At 35.3% G+C, this 21,770-nt stretch overlaps 2 protein-coding genes across 2 annotated transcripts; one reads left to right on the top strand and one right to left on the bottom strand.

The window, feature by feature from the left end:
• Positions 1–478: 478 nt before the first annotated feature.
• LOC122047985 (ubiquitin carboxyl-terminal hydrolase 8-like) lies at positions 479–11,820 on the top strand. Its single transcript, XM_042609548.1, has 13 exons — positions 479–738; positions 854–1,087; positions 3,142–3,283; positions 4,874–4,933; positions 5,033–5,128; positions 7,165–7,503; positions 7,673–7,813; positions 7,931–8,101; positions 8,450–8,707; positions 8,801–8,949; positions 9,712–10,245; positions 10,822–11,095; positions 11,278–11,820. Exons 1-13 carry the CDS (start codon positions 644–646, stop codon positions 11,386–11,388), a joined length of 2,604 nt encoding a protein of 867 aa, XP_042465482.1. The 5' UTR covers positions 479–643; the 3' UTR covers positions 11,389–11,820.
• A 610-nt stretch (positions 11,821–12,430) lies between these two features.
• On the bottom strand, positions 12,431–16,407 carry LOC122047984 (serine/arginine repetitive matrix protein 2-like). The gene is made up of 9 exons (XM_042609547.1): positions 16,265–16,407; positions 15,159–15,409; positions 14,447–14,561; positions 14,280–14,357; positions 14,076–14,196; positions 13,365–13,987; positions 13,090–13,211; positions 12,892–12,981; positions 12,431–12,791 (listed from the first exon to the last, which is right to left on the bottom strand). The coding sequence occupies exons 1-9, from the start codon at positions 16,289–16,291 to the stop codon at positions 12,683–12,685; spliced, it is 1,536 nt and encodes a 511-aa protein (XP_042465481.1). The 5' UTR covers positions 16,292–16,407; the 3' UTR covers positions 12,431–12,682.
• Between the last annotated feature and the right edge of the window lie 5,363 nt (positions 16,408–21,770).

Below are 21,770 nucleotides of genomic sequence, written 5' to 3'. Positions count from 1 at the left end.
ATTAAGAAACACAACAATCGAATAAGCCCCCGTTCCTTATTTTGTCTGGCCATTAAAACGGTCCAGTCAACGGTTTCGTACTTGACAAAACCAACCGATACTCTCTTTCGTGACAGCGACAAGGATCATCAAGCAATATATATAACGGAATATCCGAAGCGGGATACGCTGCTTATATTATCACAGGCTGTTTTCCTTTCAGTGCCCACTCGTACCCATCCGATGATTCGCCACAAATCCCGGGACCCACACACGAACATGACGGACACTTAGTGTCCAATAATAATTGCCCAAGTGTTTCCTTAAATCTATGCTTACGCACCCACTGGAATACCAAGCATATGGTGCGTTCTAAAATGGGAGGTCCTTCATTTTTTCCGGTTATTAACCAATAATAAGAAGGTAAACCAGTAGGCGTGGGTGCTCCGTATTAAGATTTATGTAGACTATAGAAAGCGAATGAGAGAGGGCCTTGTGTTTCCCTCTCTCTCTCTCCTTTCTCCGCATCTGTCCTCTTCCTTAAACTATTTCCCTTCTCCTTCCTTCCGCTTTCTTCTCCTCCCTTGGTCGGACGGCCATTGTCGCCGCCTCCGCCGCCACTTCACCCCAGTTTTCTCTTCCGGATCGAGGGAAGTCTTCCACCATGATGGATGAATCTTCAGTCGAGGCGTCTCCCTCCTCCGTTGATTCTCCGCCCGTCTCCGACGGTGACGGCCGCGTCTACCTCGTCCCGTACAGGTAACTGTTATTCGCCGATCCATCCTTTATTCCGTATGCTTGATCTCTCCGTTCATTTGGATCCTTCCGTTCTTTATTGCCTTGGGATTGATTTCGTGAGCGGGTCGACGGCCAGGTGGTGGAAGGAGGCGCAGGACCCACAGCCGGGGAGTGGACTGAGGGGGGTTCCCTATGCCGCGTGTCACACGCCAACTTCCTATGGCATGAAGATCATTAACAACTTATTTGGCTCGGATCTGGTTTTTAATCTCCGGCGAGATGGTGATTTGAGGGAGGATGAAGACGATGGAAGTCGGGGGCGATGCTATGCTTTGATTGGCGCAGATTTGTGGGCGCAAGCGCTCAATAGGTATCGACATTGTTAGCTCTGCTTGAAGCATTTTATAAGGATTTTCTTTTTCGAACTTGAAGTGTTTTCTACAGATTGGTCTTTCATATGATCACCTTATTTTGGCTTCGCCAGTGAGTAGTCACTATCCATCATTTCAAGTATTTTGCTAATCGTTGAAGTGTTTTGCTTGGGTTAGGGTTTATCCAAGTGTCTTTTTGGGAAACAAGTAATTTAGGTTAGGCTTACATTGCCTGAGGTGCATAGAAAATATACTAGAGAGTTCACCAGGAATTATTGGTAGCCTAGCTTCAGTTTTTCTCTGTCAAGTACTGATACTTGCAGTTGCAAATAGCTCATCACACATGTAATTAAGCATTGGGAAGATAAGCAAATATATAGTGGCCCAAAGACTATTAGAGAATGTTACTTGTCATGAGATTAAGATGGTAGGAAAGGTGTATTTGCATTTGCATCATGGGTGCTTTGATTATAGAGTCCATACTGCTTTCTTGATGGACTATACTAAATCACAGTACAGTTAAGTTCAGCTACTATCGAATGAGCAACTAAGAAGACAAAACAGTAAACAGGAGATAAAATTCATTCCTTTTGGTGCCAAGACAATGGAAGGGCTTCCATGTAAATGGCTGGTTGATGGCATGAAAGGGACTTTACTAGATTGGTTTGATCCACTTAAATGCAAGTCAATATATAAATATAGAAAGTCTTATATTCTCGCTAAATCTTCACTTGAGCGGATAGAATGTTGAATTTGAGAATTAATTCATCTTACTTTAAATTGCAAAACAACAATGGCCAAGAGGTTTAGTTTATACACAAGATTAGTAGAGTGCACCATCACCTACTTTACCAAAAATACTCCTTTCTCAATCAAGTTATGCTCAATGGCTAAACTAGATATTTGATGATTCTTGAATATTGTTTCACACTTTGCCTATCATGATTCTTGTCTAGCAATATGGTCAACATGAGGCTTAATGTTTGAGATGGCAATAGATGGGCATTTCAGGTAGCTGTCACTGCCTAACCCATTTAATCACATATAGATACTTGTCAAATGAGTTTGGAATGGATAAATCACAATTACCTGTCCTTGTTACAAGTATTGGCTTTCTTTGTCATGGATAATGGAAATTTCACAAGTACTCCCTCCCATTGTCATCTCTTCTTAATGCAACTTAACATGACCAATAAACCATGATATTGTAGTTGACTCTAACTTGGTAAGGCAATATATAAGTTTTGATGCATCTATGACAGGACAAGTATATTGACATGAGCTTGAAATATATTCTCTAATTAAGTGATTCTACAGTTCCACTAGATATTTTACCAATTGATCCAATCTCTAAATTGTTCTGTAGTCATATTGTTTAAAATTGCCTTGTTATCTTGCCAATGCAATTAAGCAAACAGCTAGCAATTGTGTTTAATTATTTCTCTCATGGTTTATTCATGAAAAAAAAGTTTTCTTAATTTCTCTTTCTGAGAGCCTTGTTCAAATCCCACTTGTACCTGCTGTCTAATATACCAAAGTTTTATTAGACACCTTGTGCTTTGTGCATGAAACAAGTTATTTTTCCTCTCCATCAAAAATCTTTCTTATTTATTTTGTATTTGTTGTCTGATAAAGAGCATGCTCCTGCTTCTGCAGTCCACATCTTAAATGGGAACTTCCCTCCTAGATGGATACTTAACCTGGAAGTTGTCTTAGCCTATTCTTCTCCTTGACATGCTATTTGAGCCAAATGTGAACACATTTTGAGACTAGGGAGTATATAAAGCTGGAGCCTACTCCTATAGTCCTACTTGGGCAGGTCAGGACATCCTGGCCATGTGTTTAAGAGAGTAGAAATTTCTCTTTAAATGAGCACTTATCTGGGGTGTGGGTTTTGCTCATACTGTATGCTGATGTTGTCAAATGTGATTGAATCAAATGACAAGCTTAATTCATATTAAGTTCAATCCTTAATCCATTTTACATTTTAGACTGCAAAAATATTAGGTTATTTTTTTCTCTTTGTAGCTTGTTAATATAGGTTTTACTGCAGGCAAACTGACAGTGATTTGACTGTGAAGAAAAATGGGAGCTTTCTGTTCACTGAAGATAGCACAACTGATGTTTATCCTTTGATTCTAAGGATCTCAGTTATCCGGGAAACGAACATTCTCATAGTGAAGATTAGCAAAAAGGTGTCTGTCAATACTTTGATCTCATTGTCAGTTTGAACATTCTGGTGTTATTCTTCTTTTGCTTGCATACGATGATTGTGAATCATTTAGGTGTCACATGCTAAGAAAACTAGTAGAATTCCCATTCTGTTGACTCTCATATGAGACTGAGTTCGGAGTTGAGTATCAACACTTTTCTATATTAGAAAATAAAGATAAACCATCTGAGACACTATTAAGAAGATGCTCCCATACTTAATGTACAGGAAACAGAATATCAACTGCTACTAACCTATCAAATAACTATTGGATAATTTACAATTATTCCTTAGGGCTAATTGTCAAGTATGAACAAGTGCTTTGAGTCTCTTCAGTGTGGATTTTTCATTGCTTTGGCATTTCAAACATGTGTTAAGTAAAAACACTTTCGCTAGCTAAATTGCATTATTGAAAATACAACAATTATCTTCCTTTGCGAACTAGATATTGCCATCTTAAATTGTTTTGAGTATGAAAACTCTGATTAATTTCTTAATATATTTTTCTTATTAACTTTCTAGTTATGGATAAGATAGATTTTTGTTTAAATATTTATATAAAAATAATATAGACTATTAAAAATTATAAAAGAATAATTGAATTGTAAAATTTCAGTATGAAAATATTTCGAAATATAATTTTACAAGAAATAATCATTCTCATTTAGTATATAATAGCCAAAAGTTATAAGATTATAAAATCTGATTTATTAATGTATATATATAAACTATTCACACAAAATTAATATCTAAAAACTTTAGTATAGGTAGCTTAACTAACACAATATTGATAAAAATATCGGTTAAATATTTTCTTCTTTTGCACATTATATATTAATTCTCTGTTTTTATTACTGACATTTAAATTTTATTTTATAATAATTGCTATATTATTAGATTAATTATAGATTTTATTATTTAATAATAGTATTCCTTATATATTGCTAATAATTTTGGCACTTTGTGCTCATTTTTATAGTATTCTAAATGTTTTTTTATAGTATTCTAAATACTGTTTTTGGAAAGTATTTTCTTCTGTATATCTCTTCAGCTGGTTTAATTTTTTTTTTGGGAAAAATGGCGCATTCCTAACCTGCATTGTGAAATATGCTTGGGAAAAATGGTGCTTTATGAAATTGCACATTGAACATGTACTTACGAAACACCTCATTTGCATCACACAGTGCTTTGAGACCAAAAGGAAATTTGGTAATGTGCTCCCACAACCACTTCAATCTCTTGGGGTTTCCTTTTTCCATTTCAATTGACTCTTTTGGAATTGGAAACTTGTCATGTCTAGTTATGTACTGCATTTGTGGTCACTATAGTAGCTTATCATCTCTTTGATGGTCACTTTGGCTTAGTGCATACTTTTATGCTCCCTTGTGTTTACTGAATAGAACCATTCTCTTAATTCTTAAATTTGAATATCAAAATAGTTACTATAAGAGGCAAATGCTAAGAGCATTCGATGGTCTACACTTGTACATGAGTTCTTTTGTTCCCAACTAATTTGTTCTTTCAGTAAGATATACTTTTGCTCTCTAACCATGCAAATGTGTTTGTCATATAGGATAATGCTGTTGAAAATTACAAAAGGGCAAGCAAGATTTTTGGCATTGATTCAGAACCTGTATGTTGTGTACATTAGAGAGATATATCCTCATTTCTGTCCTTGATGAGAAATGTAGCACATCTGTGTTTTTTTTTTCACTTTCATTTGTTGGGGTAGGTTCACATATGGGACTTCTCTGGACGAACAAATTTGATATTAATGGAAGAATGGAACAGGGTTCCTCTAGATTGTAATCCGAAATCAGATCAAGAGGTAACTTCTTTTTCACTGCTTGATTATAGTCTGCTTTAAGTTTATCTTCATTGATTAACTTTTCTAATGTGCAGTGATTGTGTCGTATCATTTTTCTTATTTAACTTGTTACGGTAATATCAAAGATGGTGATGGTTACCTGGCTAGGTATCATTGCCTATGAATTACCAGTTGCAGATTACTTGAAAGTGCAGTACCTAAGCTTAAGCTATTTAACTCTGGTATATTGTTTTTACTGTCTACTTTTAATTTTAGTTCGGAGCAGAAGTCCTATGCATAAGTTCCATCGCGGGAAGCATTCAAGTCTTGAATAGATCATGGCAATTTATTTCATATATTCTTGATGAACATGAATCTTTTCCATAAAGTTTTAGATACCTTTAATGCCTGTAGTTCAATTGTTAGCCTAAAATTCTTAGAAATATTTTTGATTGGCAGCATGTGATGTTTAATGATCAAAATTGCAGCATTTTGCCCTAGTGGGAGAAATGACTCATAACATTACTACAACAACAACAACAACCAAGCCTTATCTCACTAAATGGCTCATAACATTAACAAAAAGGGCAGCCCGGTGCACGAAGCTCCTGCCATGCAGAGTTCCGGGGAAGGATCCATTGTAAAATATTTAAATCTATAAACTACCAGCGGACAATGCACCATATGGGGCTAAACTTGGTTGCAACTATAGAAGAGAATAGTAGGATTATATTTATAGACTCCTGATACTCATTTATTGACAAGTTTAGCTGAGGGTATAAGATTTCATCGTTTTCCATACTAGCTGGTAGGTTCTAATTTTCTCCAGTATGGTATTGGGTGGTAACCCCTATTTTTTGTAAGCCTCGTAAGGGCTTATTGTTGACATGATGAGAACTAACACCGCTTCTTTCAGGGCTTATTGTTGACGTGATGAGAACTAGCATCACTTCTTTCTGTATGTGCTTGTGTATTTGTATTTGCTGCCATCAATATCAGCCTTGTTGATTGACATTCCTAGTTTCATTTTTCAACAATTCGTTATGAGAGGGATTTAGTACAATTCTCTTGCCACGTACAAGCTTAAAATTGGTACAGAATTTGTTGCCTTTTTGCACATGGGTGCATTGCATTGTTGTCCTATCATACTGTTAACATTCAATTATCTTATTTAGTTGCATTAATGAAATGCATGAGAATTAGAATAATTCAGTTTATGTTGGCCCGTTTGATTCTCTCAGCCAGCTTATCCTCTTGGTCCATTTGGCTTATACAACACTTGCTCCTTGTTCAGTACGTCATATGGTATATCGATTTGTCTGCTTCACTAGACTAATTTGACCTGTTTGGTATGTCTCTTCTGACTCTTCTAGCCTGCCTATTCTGTTAATTTTGTTCATCTTGTCAGATTGTTCACTTTATAACTGATCCATTTTCATTGACATGCCTGATCCTTGTGATCCATTCAATATATCGATCCCACTTGGTCCGCCCAGCATTTTCAAGCAACCATGCCTCTCTTGTTCCCCCAACATGTTTGGTAGCTACTTGGTTTTCCCAACATGTTTCACTAATAACAAAGCCAAGCCAATACCAGTGAATCATAAGTGTCATACTGGATCTCATCTCAACTTGAGCTTGCACTAGAGCAGCCCACCTATATTGGATGACCTGGACTAGGATCATGTTCAAAGAAGTACTATAGACACTTGGTTAGATAAGATAATTAAGAGTTTTGATGCCATGATGTTTAGAGAGGACTAACTAACTTTCTATAAAAAAATAAGAAGAGAGTTTTGGTTGACTTTCTTTGATGTGTAACTGGGGATTGAAGAGGCGGCTGCAGCCAGGCTCAAATAGTCAAAATATTATTCTTATGTAGTTAGTTCTTTGTTCTTTTCATATTAGTATTACACTTCTTTGCTTTTGTACTGTGTTTAAAAGATAAACTAAAAAACAAATCAGTTGCTTTGTTGTTATCTCTTTGTAATTGAATATGTTACCTGACCTGGAAATTTTGTGCTTTTGTGACAAGTTTGCTCTGTTATTCTGTACAGGTACTTCTGGAAGTGCAAGTCTCTGCATTATTAGAAAACATGATCTGTAAAAGTGAAGCTAAGAAGGACAACCTACAACTAGATCAGTCTAAATTGACTGGTTCCTGTTATGGTAACCCTCTAATGTGCAATGGCAGCTTAGGATATTCAGATTCGGATCTGCAGAATGGGAGCTTCAAAGGTGGTGGTCTGTTTGGATTGAGAGGATTAGACAATCTTGGAAATACATGCTTCATGAACAGTTCTCTGCAATGTCTGGCGCACACCCCGAAGCTTGTGGAATACTTTCATGGAAATTTTCGTAAAGAAATCAATGCTCAAAATCCATTAGGCATGAAGGTATGTCATTGTTTGATCGATTCACACTAATTTGAATATAGTAGTTCTAATTTAAATAAATATTTGCCTTTCTCTTATAGCAACATTTGTGTTTTTGGTTGGTGAAAGTTTTGCACAATCAAGTTTCTCCATTTACTATATTCATCACTGAGCCTGTACTTCTAAACAGGGAGAGCTTGCTATGGCATTTGGAGATCTCTTAAGGAACTTATGTACAATAGATAGATTGCCTGTTGTTCCACATGTTTTTAAGGGGAAGCTTGCTCGATTTGCCCCACAATTTAGTGGCTTTAACCAACATGATTCACAGGTATTCAATCCTAGTTTACTGGTAACTTACTCTTGAATCTCCATAATAATAACTTAAAAATTGGAAATTGTTAGATGAAATAAACACTTATTTTGACATTTATGCTTGGTTTCATAGGAGCTTCTTGCTTTTCTGTTAGATGGACTGCATGAGGATCTGAATCGTGTCAAACACAAGCCATATGTTGAAGCTAAAGATGCATCTGGTCGTCCTGATGACGAAGTTGCTGATGAATACTGGGGAAATCATTTAGCTCGAAATGATTCTATCATAGTTGATATTTGCCAAGTGAGTCCTGTAGTTCTGCACTAAATGCTTATCTCGGCCAGTTGTTCAACATTAGAAATTTGATCTCCCAATATTTTCTAGGAAATATAGAAATCGAGGTGATACAGCAGTTGATTTGGTTCTGTTTGTGTCAAAACTTCTTATGGCATGCATTACCTATTGGGATTATTGATTCTACTTTTCAGTTCTCACTTTGTTGCAAAAACGTTCTGAAAGAATTCATTTTCATTATGCTTTCTCAAACGTATCCTATGCTTTTTGTGGGTAATGTACTTTTACTAATCATACAAATCTTTCTATATCTGATCTCTAGTAATTGGAGTTTCTTGTTCTTGGTTAACATTACAGGGTCAATATAAGTCCACTTTAGTTTGTCCTGTATGCAGTAAAGTGTCCATAACATTTGATCCCTTCATGTATTTGTCTCTGCCACTGCCATCAACAACAATGAGGACAATGGCTGTTACTGTTTTCAGTACTGATGGTAGTATCGAGCCATCAACTTACACAATTAATGTGCCCAAGTCAGGGAAATTGAAGGACCTTATTCGGGCACTAGGTGTTGCTTCTTCATTGAGAGATGATGAGAGTCTATTGATTGCTGAGGTGTGTTCTTCTGAAACAAAAAAAAATGCTTTGATGTATTCAATCAATAAACTTTTAGATTAGTATTGAATTAACTAAGGCAAGCATCCACAGGTTTATGCTAATTGCATTATCCGTTTTCTGGATGAGCCATCAGATTCAATATCCCTGATTAGAGATGAAGATCGCCTAGCAGCATATCGGCTACCAAAAGATGCTGAAAAATCTCCATTGGTGGTTTTTGTACACCAAAGATTGGAAGAGTAAGCTTTCTATTCTCTAGTAATTCTACATTCACTTGAACTTGTCTGGTTCGGGCTTCAATCCCTGTAAAAAAATTTAGAAATAGTTGTATCAGACACTTGGATCAACATCCATATTAGATACTTGTACCTGAGTTTGAATACCTAAGATGCAAGTATGAACCTATACTGGCTTATTTTTCTATACTAAACTGATGCACATTAGTTTGATACGAGGTGGAAGGGTTCTTTTATTTCTTTCTCCAAGGTTTTACAGATATTCTTCGATGCAATGTGTGCCAACTTATGTTGAGGGTGAGATATTTGCTGTCACGTGCAATTACTTCAATATCGTTCATTTAGTGCATCTCATTCTCTTCATATGAAACATTCTATTGGATTGGGTTTCTTTGCACAATGTTAGTAGAAATGAATATATATACATTTTTTGTATAAGAATTCCCAGACGACAATAAAGTCATTCATCGTTTTTGAACCTTGTGTCTACATGGAACCAAACACTATGGGGTTTTAGTATCTCCATAAGTGGTTAATGTCCTTTTTCTCATGTGTTAAGATTCAGTGTTTTCTCCTCTCCTGAAAATGCCAGAACACATGGCTGGAATTGCTAGATTACTACATACCTTTCTAAGTTCACTTTTGGCCAGCAAACTATGGAAATTCCTGTTTTTATGAACTATCTAATTGCATGTTTAATGGATTGCTGGAATGATTGCATATTTCTTTTCATCCATGTCTTTCTGATCAAACACTGCAATTCAGGCATTATATTCTTAGCAAAAGAACAAATTGGAAAGGCTTTGGAGTTCCTCTTGTGACAACACTGCCAGATGTTGTCGATGGATCTACCATCTGCAAGATGTTTCTGAAGCTTCTGAGTCCATTTAGAAAGAGCAAGGATGCTGGGTTAGATGGTGAAGAAGATAGATGCACTAGCATCTCCTTTGAAGCAAATTTCAATATGGAAGCTGAAAGCGAATGCCCTCAAGAAGTGGAATATGCCTCCAATACTGAGGGTGAATTTCAATTTCATTTAACAGATGAAAAGAGTAAAGTCATGCAATCAAAAATAGAAATGGATGAAGCAACACCTTTGCCTACAACATCGAAGCATTTATTTGTGCTAGTCTGTTGGCAGACTAAAGTGTTGGAACAATATGATACAAATCTTCTGAACGCGTTACCAGAGATCTACAAGTTCCGACTTTTTCCAAAAAGATCTCAAGATTCCTGTACTTTGTATGCATGCCTAGAAGCATTCCTCAAGGAGGAGCCACTAGGCCCGGAAGATATGTGGTCAGTATGTTTTTTCCTCAATATCACATTGATAGGCAGAAGGCATGTTTATAATGTCAGTTTCTTTAGTCTAGCATCGTGGTTGGCTACTGAGCTTCATGTCAGCATTTTGTTTTTGTCTGTGCTTGCTAAATCATAAGCATCAGTAAGTTTAAATTTGCCATATGCATATGTAAATATTCTTGCAAAATACTAATCTTTAGTATGTTTTAACAATAGAGTATTCTTACTTGCAACAATTATAGAATATATACTTTCATGAGATCTGGTTTACATGTATAATCTAGGCTTTGGATATCTGGACTTTCCCAGTCCCCCTCAGTACCCATGTTAGTAACTCCGACACTGTTATCTAAGTAATAAAGATCTTGGCCTCACTTCTCTAGTGTCTGGAATAAATGCATTCTACCATCGGTTGGAATGTGAATTCTTAAGAACAGTTACATAGTTGCGAATAGATATTGATGCTACTTTGTCTGCATATGTTGGTGTGATTTTTGCAAACATTTCTCTCGAGTGTTTTGTTAGCACTTCCATATTTGTGCTTGCTCAGAAGAATAAACTCTTTTTTAACAGGTATTGCCCAAGTTGTAAGAAACATCAGCAAGCTACCAAAAAATTAGATCTCTGGAGGTTGCCTGAAGTTCTCGTCATTCATTTAAAAAGGTTCTCATATACCAGATATACAAAAAACAAGCTCGAGACATTGGTAGAATTCCCTATTCGTGATCTGGATTTGACAAACTACATTGCTGGCACGCCAAAGCAAATATCCAACAACTACCAACTGTATGCTGTGAGCAATCACTACGGAAATATGGGAGGTGGTCACTATACTGCTTTTGTCTATGTAAGTCCATATCCACTAAATAAATTCTATCTATGATTTCAAGCTCGTTATCTCTCATGCAACACTGGATGAAAATGTTCTTCCTCGTAAATATAGAGGCCGAACAAGACCGATCTCCATTAACATTCATACTAGTTTCTTTGCTTTCCCCTTACATTTTGATTCCTTTTTTTTTTTTGCAGCATGGGGGAGAAAACCGTTGGTATGATTTTGATGACCGCAATGTTGTCCCCATCGCCGAGGAGGGCATAAAAACTTCAGCGGCTTATGTTCTGTTTTACAGGAGGACTTAATGCAAACTAGGTCATGTATAATGAACCGAGCAAATGCACATTGTCCAGACCAAGTCGCCTTGCCCTTTTGGAGCTGCAAACATTTATTTACCGTCCCTTTCTGATGTGGCTCTTGATATGCAAGCAAAAGGGCTCATGTGACAAACAGCAAATCATTGATGACCCAAATGGTCACTGGAATCAGATTGGTCATCCAACGGGGATGGGAAAGTAATGCTTTTCTCCCAATCATAAGCTTCGACTTTTGATCATCCAATGTGAATGATCTTTTTTTGTTTTTCAGTTATAGCTTTTGATTCCTTTTCTCGCCCACAATTCAAATTCTTTTAAGTCCAAGGGGGAGATCTGTGGTTATCATACCATGTATTTTTGTTGTGTTGTATTAATTCTCCTTGAGTTTTGATTAATTCACTATTGTTATTTTGGCTTGAAGGGTTTCTCCATTTCATGGTTTATCATGATTGTGACGAGATTTAGAAGCTATTTTCAGAGTGAAAAATTACAATGGAAAATTAATTTAGAAGCTATTTTCATATAATTTCTTTTGTTGAGGGAGAATCTTCGTGAACCCATATTAAACCGGTCCAATATCAGAACTTTGTTATATATTTTTAATGTAATTTTACAAAATTCAGATTTAATATTCATTATAATATATTACTTTGTTAACTTTTTTACAAAATATTCTATTACTCAATATATTTGATATTATTTTAAAATATAATCAAATTTCAAATAGAATTTTGATGTTATAGAATTTTTAATGTTGTCAGACACATGGAATTGGAAAAAGAACATCAGTGGTCTGAAAAAAACAGTCAGAATTAAACAAAAAAAAACACAATTTTAATTTGATAATTTGGTTCGATTCCAAAAAAGATAAACAATCTCTAGTTATCACAAATACTATGGCACAAGAGACGGCCAGTCGCCGGAAATTATCTTTCAATGCTTCCTTTCTTTACTAAGATTTCAAACCTTCGAAACCTTTTATTTCTTTTTTTTCACAACCAACAAATGCCAGTCACCGGATCGATAAGGATGATGATGAATGAGTAATAACACTGAAATTAAGTATCGTTTCAACATGCAACAAAATCAACCCAATTTTCTGTTAATGCTGAGCGAATCGATCGATCCATTTTCATGACGGCACAGAGTTGCTCTCCCCGACATGAATCAGAAGCCATAACAAGAATGTGCCTGTTGAATGGTTGAGCAACCATCTTTGTATGGGCAGGAATGAGATGATCAGCTCAATAAACAGCAGAGATCATTTTGACCCCCTAGGACATCAACTAGCCATGCGTGATTTTTTTCTCTGTCTCCTTTGTCTTTCGCGCTCCTCTTCTTCTTCAATTAGGCGGAGCTGCTCTTCATCCTCCTTTTTAGCAATCAAGGAGCTGAAGACATTGTCCAAAAAGGGATAGTTGGCAAATCAGTGGAATAAACAAGCCTTTGACTTGCCTTAATCCAAATTTGGGGTAAAGAACTATACTGTACCTTCTTTGTTCTTCTCTCTGTATCGTATCAAAACCAACTTCCATATCACTGTCATCTTCATCATCCCCTGCATACTTGTTGGGGTTATACCTGCATAAAAGATGAGAAAAGAGTTATCGTAGTCAGAGAAAACAGCAAATTACTTGAGACTGAAGCCTGCAGCAACAAATTTACTTGGTTTTGTTTTCAATTATTTACCTAAACATTCCCCTGATGAGACTTCGATAATCAACTTCATCATCGTCACTTAAATTCCTTGGCGCAGGTCTCTTTTTTGGGCGTTCATCATAGCTGCTGCGCGACAAGTTTTGCTTAGAAGGCTGCATCAAATCAAAAAATGCCATCATTAACAAATAAGCACATTACAATGCCAAAATGGATCATAGAAGTTATATGCCAGCAGATATATATATATATAGTCATGAGGACTGAGAAATCAATTATGAGATTGTTGATAAGGAAGAGAATAGAACCTGCGGTCTTGGAGGAGGTATTGGCTGCTTCAGTATTTTTCTAACTTGATCAGTTCCTTGAGTAGGTCTTCTTTGTTCAGGGTGATGCTTTTGGGGAGGAAGTTGTTGTCTTGCAGTTGAAATATCCTTTTTCAATCTTGGATCATTTGCTACCTTGCTAGGCAGCCTATTAGAACCTACAACCTGTGCAGGCCGATTTGAACCGACGACCTGCGCAGGCTTATTTGAACTGACAACCTGTGAAGGCCTATTTGAACCCACAACCTGTGAAGGCCTATTTGAAGCGACAACCTGCACAGGCCTATTTGAACCGACAACCTGTGCAGGCCTATTTGTTCCGACAACCTGCCCAGGAGGAACCTTACGCTGCATCATATTATTCCCTACAGACTTGCCAGAAGCATTTCCAACCATGCCTGTCTTATATTGTGCTGAAGCCAGCTTTGTCGGAGCTGGCTTTGGTCGGTTGACTGGAGCTTCTCTTGTCGGTCCAGTCTTTCTTTGCATAAGTTGTTTGCTTGGATCTGTTTTCCTCAATCCATTGGAAATGGAGGCTGAGTTTGCGGATTTGTTCATTGGCAACTTGCTATGCACTGGTGGTGGCCGTTGAACAGACTGACCATCTACCATTGAAACAGAAAACATTAGTACACATCATTCGTGAATGAAAGTGCTCAAACCTCCATAACTCAACCTAAACAGGGTTCATACAAGCTTTTGGAGGTGAGCTCCTAGGTCTAATCTCCTCTTTTGCATCAGGAAGATCGGCATCATCAGACAAAAGAAAAGAGTAATCACGCATGTCTTTTAGCGCTTGTGCTTTCCTTTTCATCTGCAAAATAGATGTTTTAGCATATATACTTGTCGGTAACATTACATATAGCATACAATGAGGCTAAGTCAAATTGCTGTTACCTCATTTACAACTTTTGGTTGTTGATAATGCTGATGATTCGTTATAGTTGCTGCCGAGGACGGGCCTTCTCTTTTCGGCTGCAGAAACAAGGATTAAATTAATCTTTTACTGATACTATTAATCCTTAGGCTACATAAATCAAACTAATGAGAACCCAGCAACTTACAATAACAGAACTTGATCTGTTTTCAATAATATGCTTCGTCTCTCTGATGGACTTGCTTTCTTCAATAACTCTTGAAGCAATAACAGGCTCTGAAGGACCAAAAAAGGAGCCAAATCTAGAGAAGTATGACATTAACAAAAAAAAAAAAAGGGTCAAAACTATTCAATTTTGTAATAGACCAGATTCTAGCGAATAAAGTGGAAATATATATGGCAGATTAAAACTTAAATGTCAAAAAAGAAGAAGTATTTTCCAGATCAAATCACAGAGACCAGGTATTACAATATGCATAAGAATGGATTTTCTTGAGTCTAAAATATAAATAAGAACTTGCTTTAATTACCAAAGTAATAATAATAATAATAATCACATGATAGAGCAGTCAATGTGTACATTTGTCATATTTTTAACAAGCAAAAGAGACACATGAAGCGATGACAATAAGAGACAACTCTGTGCACAGATTAAGAATTTTTTAAAAAAAAAAATCATCACTGGTCTCCCTCCTAAGGCACTGTAAAATACAACTATTGTCTCCACAGTTCAGTTTGTTATATTAACAAAGATATACAGAAATCATAGTTCAAACTTCAAAGAATCAGAATTGTTATAAGCAAGCCACAACAATTTATCCTATCACATATTTCAATACAATAAAAAATAGAGATTGTGTCAGACATTCTTGATCAAGAATACCTATGGAATTACTTACTTGTTATCATTATTTGTTCTTTTACTCTGTTGACTTTGAGAAGAACACCCAAATGCACTCGCATTTTCTCGTTTCAATTTTTTTCTAATCTGGTCCTTCAGTTGTTCTCTCAATTTAAGAAAATCTTGTTCTTCCTTGGTGGGTTTTCGAGGTTTGGGCTCCTCTTCTCTTTCATATTCTGATGTCTCCTCCTCATATTCATCGTAGTCATCTTCATACGCATCATACCCTTCACTCCTATGATCAAAATACTGCCAAACCATCAAACAAATTAAGGAATTAGCAAATATCCAGTTCTATATAAACACTATAAGGTAAACACTTGAGAGAAGCAACCAGCAAAGCATTTTTCACTTTTTCTTTTTGCAAATTTAATAATGGCTTACAATTTGTTTTATGTGAAATCTATTTCAAAGCGCATAAAAAAGGGGTACAAACTGATGGGACTTTAGGATTATTGGGAATTAGTGAGCAAAATTTCATATCGAATCGAGAAGGTTAAAATATAGAAAAATAACCAGAGATCAAATATAAAACTAAAAGACATCTTACCATCACACGCCCAAAAAACAGATAAAAGAAAAACGAATAGAATAGAAAGACTCTACTAAGAATCACATCAAACAAAACAAAATTGCACCAGGAATCATCGTTGCTTAATTCACCTTGACTTTATTAACCAGGTGATACGGTTAACTATATTCTTCCTATAATGCCTTAACAAAATTGGAGACAAAAGTTTTCCTTTTTGCACTGTTTTTCATATTCAAGTAGTGTCCCTTCGCACGCATCCTTTAAAATTTCCAAAAAATGTTACATCCATTTTGATAAAGATCAAATTCATGGTCGAGAAAGGACCTAATCGTTCTGTAACACGAAACGCCCAATTTTTCTCAACCCAAAAAATTTCAATATTTAGAAATAAGCACGAGATCACGCATTAATTGCCAATCTGATCGAACAAAAATACAATCAAAATCAAGGAAAAGCAGATAAAAAATTCCTCCAACAAACAAACAACAAGGTCAACCCCCTCAATTCATCAAAAAATCGCATCGATTAAGAGAGCAGATCTGAAACATGAAAGGAAAAGTGAAATTCCTCACCTTTTCCCTGGGCTCCGATCTATACATCGTCGAAACAGCAGCCGATTTCCCTTGTCAAGGAAGGCGGCGATCGAGAGGCGAGGCGATGGCGATCTAGGGCACCGGCGCGACGCAAGCGGTGGTGGAATAAGGCCGGGGGAGAGGAATCGAGAGGGACCCAAGGATCGCGAGGGTATTTGTAAGCGCCATAGGATGTCGACGGACGGTCAGGATTTCGACCAACAGCGATGAGATGGCCAAGATATTGGCACGTGGGAGTTGAAATTATTGCTCGAGCTCTCCACCCTAAAGCAAGGAACTGAAATGAAAGCAAGAAAATTAATTGAATAATTAACAAATATATATTAAATATAATATACCATTTAAAAATAAATATATTTCATTATTAATATTAATATTCAAAATTATTCATCACGAATTTATAAGTTGGTTTGATTCCCGTTCTAATATGATTAATTGTAATATGATAAATGAGGAATAAAATATAATTTAATAATATTTGATTTAATTTTAAAATATTTATTTTAGGATTTTTTTTATTAATTAAAAATTCATCTAAAATCTTACACTTTCAACGTAATCATATTTGAATCCAGGCGAGATATTATAGACCAGAGTATGATTCACTGTCTTTAATTGATAGATTATTATAAATCCTATCTATTTAACTAGTAAAATCTATCAAAATGAAACAATCCAAAATAAATAATCATATTCCAGATTAGATATGCTCTATTATCTTTGAATTTGAATCAGATATCTTCATATGTTCTATTATCTGAGAATCATCAAACATGATTACATATCATAATTTTAAACATGATTAAATATCATAACTAAAATTATCAATAATAATCTTCAATTCCCTAAAAGTTAAGTACCCGGTTAAGTAATATAAACCGTAAACATCTCAATCTACCATAACCTCTACATCCCCTTCTCAAAGGTATCTTTTAAACTCGAATGAGAAACTTGCAACTCTATATATAATTGTAAATGTTAGATATAATTATCCCTATTATGTGAGTTTATTTGTATGTTGTATATGTGAATACGATCTGAATCCTTTAAAGTGATCTAACTTAGATTTATTAGGTTCGGTTGTTAGATGTAGACCTTGTATGCGTAGAACCTTTAGTTCTGCACCTATTATCATCTATATGCTGATAATAGATGTTGAGTATATATATAGACTTATAGTCTCACTTCTATTATTATCTATAGGCTGATAATAGATGTCCACTATATATAGAGTTTGTCCCTAAGAGCTTAGGACATCATTTTGACATAGTTACTTGTTTCCCATTGACAAGAAGCTTTACGACGTCATCATCCCTTAAGTCCCTTAGAAGACTTTCCTTTCCGCTGCATCTTCTTCCACAGAAATCAAGCTGACGATGCTGAAGATAAGGATATGACTCTTCAATCAGGTTCCTTATCTATTATGTTTATATATTTATTTTTCTTATGTCATGTTCTCGATGAAACTAGATCTTCTTGTTCTTGTATTTCCTATATGTGAATTTTTTATATTTTAGAATCCATGCGTTTTAGGTTTTTACAAGATCTATCAATTGGTATCAGAGCGAGATTTCTATTTCAACATTTTCATTGGCAATAAAGTTTAAGTTTTTTATCGATTTGTTATTTGTATGCTAGATCAAGTTTTTTCTAGTTAATACAAATTTTTAATCGTCGAAAATCATATAAGAAAAAACTAGGATAAACTTATTTTTTGAATTTTTTGTATTTCTGAGAAGAATACGAAAACGGTGAAAACTGTCACTATTTAATCTAATTTTAGGTAAAATTGTGATGATTCTGACTTTTTGAACCTAAATAATTAAAAAAATTTAATCGATAAATAATCTTAAACTCGTGACTATGTCAATTATTAATTGATTATAATTATTTTTTAATCAATTGAGTATGTATATATTTCGTTGGTTAAAACAGTAAAAAACAAACCTAAAAAAACTACTGTTTAGTAAATAAAACAAACTGAAGCACTATTCAATGTGAACAATATATTATATAAATTTTAATGAAATGATTAGAAAATTAAATAGTAATATATATTATTTAAGTATATAACTTAAAGGAAGCTTTATCTTCCTAAGGAAGGATTTTATATATAATCATATAATCATATAATCACATATAGTATTAATTGGGATACTCGATTGAATCATATCAATCGATTATCATAAGATATCAATTGATTAATAAGTCTAATTTTATGTTGTTAAGTCTGATTAAGTAATTTCTGTTTGAACTAAGTTCCTAGTATTTTCTTGGATTTATCTACACAACGTGCTACTAAATTAAAATATTGTGTCAGTCCAAAGGAAGACACATTAGGTAAGTTTAGTACATTTTGTGTCTATGCTAAAAGTAATCGACCCAAAGAAAGGTTACTTTTATGCTAGATATATGCTTAAAGTAGCTTACAACTATGAAACAAAATATTATTTTGTTTAAATCATGCACAAAACATGTCAGCCCAAAGGAAGACATATTATGTGGTCGATTAAGGTTGCTATTAACTATGGACCAAAATATAACTCATACAAAGTATCATATTATGTGCACAATGGGTCGGTTCAAAGGAAGACACACTGTGTGACCAATTAAAGTTTGAGTTATATTAGAGAGTATCGCTAATAAATAATGTGTCGACCTAAAGGAATACACATTATGTTGTACTTGGTATCTCATAAAGATCCCATTTATATATATTTAAAATTTTATTTTATTTACATAATTTTATATTACTTATATGTTCTTGGTTTTAGTTAAATTGTGAACGTAAGTAAATTTCTCTCTTTAATTTCAGTGTAATCTGTAACTGCCAACATTAATAACATCCAAACACTAAGTGGTTCGAATTTTGCTGAATGAAAAGAATACGTGACCGTAGTCTTAGGCTGCATTGACTTAGACTATACATTAAAGAATGATCGTCCCGCACCTCTGAGCAGTCCTAGCACTATAGAGCAGAGAGTTGAATTTCAGCTGTGGGAAAAATCAAATCGCATGTGTCTAAGTATCATGAAGTTTTCCATACCGACACTAATAAATGGCTCAATAACAGAGGGAGAAGATGCTAGGAGTTTCCTAGACCAATTAGCAAACCGATTAACCTCAAATGAAAAGGTCGAGACTACCCCACTTCTTACGAAGTTGGTAACCATGCGGTATAATGGTAAAGGAAGCATAAGGGAGTACATTATGGAGATGTCCAATAGAGCGACAAGTTTGAAAGCACTAAAACTCGATATGTCTGAGGGTATGTTAGTGCATTTCGTCTTGATGTCTCTGCTTGCACGGTTCACTTCTTTTAAGATATCGTATAATACTCAAAAGAAAAAGTGGACATTGAATGAGCTCATAGCTCAATGCGTGCAAGAGGAAGGGTGACTAAAGATTGAGATATCTGAGAGTGCTCACTTAGCATCTGGTTTTCAAAGTGCGAGCAAGAAACGAAAAAGGATCAAGAATAAAGAAAAAGGAAAACAAACTGTAGATTCTGAAGGTAATGGCCATAAGGAGCACAAGAAGTAGGATAAGGAGGTAAACTTCTCAACTTTGTTAGTTCGAAAGTCAATTTAGCTATTGTACCCACTGACACTTGGTGGATAGATATCGGTGCTACTACTCACATAAGTGTCACTATGCATGGTTGTCTCCGGAGCTGACTTCCGTTTGATGGTGAAAGAAACATCTATACAGGAAATGGAAAGGCTAAAATTGAGTCGATTGGTGTTTTTAGGCTTTATTTAGAAATCAATATTTTTTTGGATTTAGAAAATACATTTATTGTACCATCTTTTCGACGAAATTTAATTTTAATTTTTTGTTTGAACAAATCAAGTTATTCTTATTCATTTAGAAATGAAATTTTTAGTATTTTCTTTAATTCAGTGTTGGTTGACAATGGTTCCTTGATTGATAAGTTTTATAAATTAAACACCTTTACTCCTACAGTTGACAACGTGATAATGCATAGTATAGGTATGAAACACAAATTGATCGACGAGAATTCTTTCATATTATGACATAGGCGTTTAGGACATATATTTAAACAATGCCTAGAAAGGTTAATGTCACATGGAATTCTCAATTCTCTTGACATGTCAAACTTTGATGTATGCATAGAGTGTATCAAGGGGAAGACTACTAACAAAAGGAATAAGGGGGCTAGTCGTTGTAATAATATTTTGGAGCTAATATATACGGATATTTGTGGACTATTTCCTAAGGCATCTTGGAATGGACACATATATTTTATTAGCTTCATAGATAACTATTCCAGATTTGACTATCTGTACCTTATTCATGAAAAATCGCAATATTTGGATATGTTCAAAATTTTCAAAGCCGAAGTTGAGCATCAACTAGGTAAGAAAATTAAAGTTGTCTAATTCAACCGTGAAGGTGAATATTACGATCGATATGATGGATCATGTGAACAACATCCAGGACCTTTTGCGAATTACCTTACTGAGTGTGGAATTGTACCTCAATATATCATGCCTAGTACACCCAGTTAAAATGGTGTAGCTGAGCGTCACAATCAAATCCTAAAAGATATGGTAAGAAGTTTGTTGACTTTCATTTCTCTACCAGAGTCCTTATGGGGTGAAACATTAAAGACTGCAGTTTACCTACTCAATAGAATACCTAGTAAGGCAGTAATTAAAACCTCATTCGAGATGTGGGCGGGTAAGAAGTCTAGCATTAGACACTTACACGTCTGGGGTTGTCCAGCTAAAGCTAGGCCTTACAAGCCTAATGAAAGGAAATTAGACTCAAGAACGGTTAGCTGTAATTTTGTATGATACTCTGAGAAGTCAAGAAGGTATAAATTTTATGATTCCTCTAATAGATTCTTCTTTGAAACGGGAAATACCAAGTTCATTGAGGACAATGAGAGTAATAAAATCAGGAAAGTATCTTTTGAGGAAAGTATTGACGATCCTCCTGTAATTACTACTAGTGCGATCAGTAGCGGTATGATTACCATACCACACATCCAGTGAGCATAGTGAACCAAGATATTCTCATGACACCTCTAATGCAATTGGAGGAGCCTGCCACTGAAATTGAATTATTACCTCATATTGATGAGCAAGTACCTCAACCACCTCAAACATAAGTGTCTTTAAGGTGATCCACAAGGGAACGGAGAACCACGAACTCTCATGATTATGTTTATCTCCAAGAGCATGATTTTGACATAGGGTTGGAGAGTGATCCTACATCTTTTCAAGAAGTCAAACAATGCTTTAACTCTGAAAGGTGAATTAACGCCATGCAAAAAAAGTTGAAGTCTATGGCGGACAATGACGTTTAAGATTTTGTCGAATTGCTTGAAGGAAAGAAACCCGTTGGCTGTAAATGGAAATTTAAAATCAAATAGGATTCAAGGGGCAATGTTGAAAAGTATAAGGCGCGTCTTATTGCCAAGGGATTCACTCAAAATGAATACATTGATTATAAGGAG

The sequence above is a fragment of the Zingiber officinale genome, chromosome 2B (genome assembly GCF_018446385.1).
Source record: "Zingiber officinale cultivar Zhangliang chromosome 2B, Zo_v1.1, whole genome shotgun sequence".
Lineage (NCBI taxonomy): Eukaryota > Viridiplantae > Streptophyta > Magnoliopsida > Zingiberales > Zingiberaceae > Zingiber > Zingiber officinale.
The sequence above is the reverse complement of the archived record's forward strand: the minus strand, read 5'-3'. Positions and strand labels throughout refer to the sequence as shown.

Excerpts from the sequence above, each read along its gene's own strand:
- LOC122047985 (XM_042609548.1), top strand. The coding sequence starts at position 644 with ATGATGGATGAATCTTCAGTCGAGGCGTCTCCCTCCTCCGTTGATTCT. Across the intron at positions 7,504-7,672 it reads AAAATCCATTAGGCATGAAG|GGAGAGCTTGCTATGGCATT; the intron begins GTATGTCATTGT and ends ACTTCTAAACAG. Across the intron at positions 8,102-8,449 it reads TCATAGTTGATATTTGCCAA|GGTCAATATAAGTCCACTTT; the intron begins GTGAGTCCTGTA and ends TTAACATTACAG.
- LOC122047984 (XM_042609547.1), bottom strand. The coding sequence starts at position 16,291 with ATGTATAGATCGGAGCCCAGGGAAAAG. Across the intron at positions 14,358-14,446 it reads ACAGATCAAGTTCTGTTATT|CCGAAAAGAGAAGGCCCGTC; the intron begins GTAAGTTGCTGG and ends TTGTTTCTGCAG. Across the intron at positions 13,988-14,075 it reads GAGCTCACCTCCAAAAGCTT|ATGGTCAGTCTGTTCAACGG; the intron begins GTATGAACCCTG and ends TTTCAATGGTAG.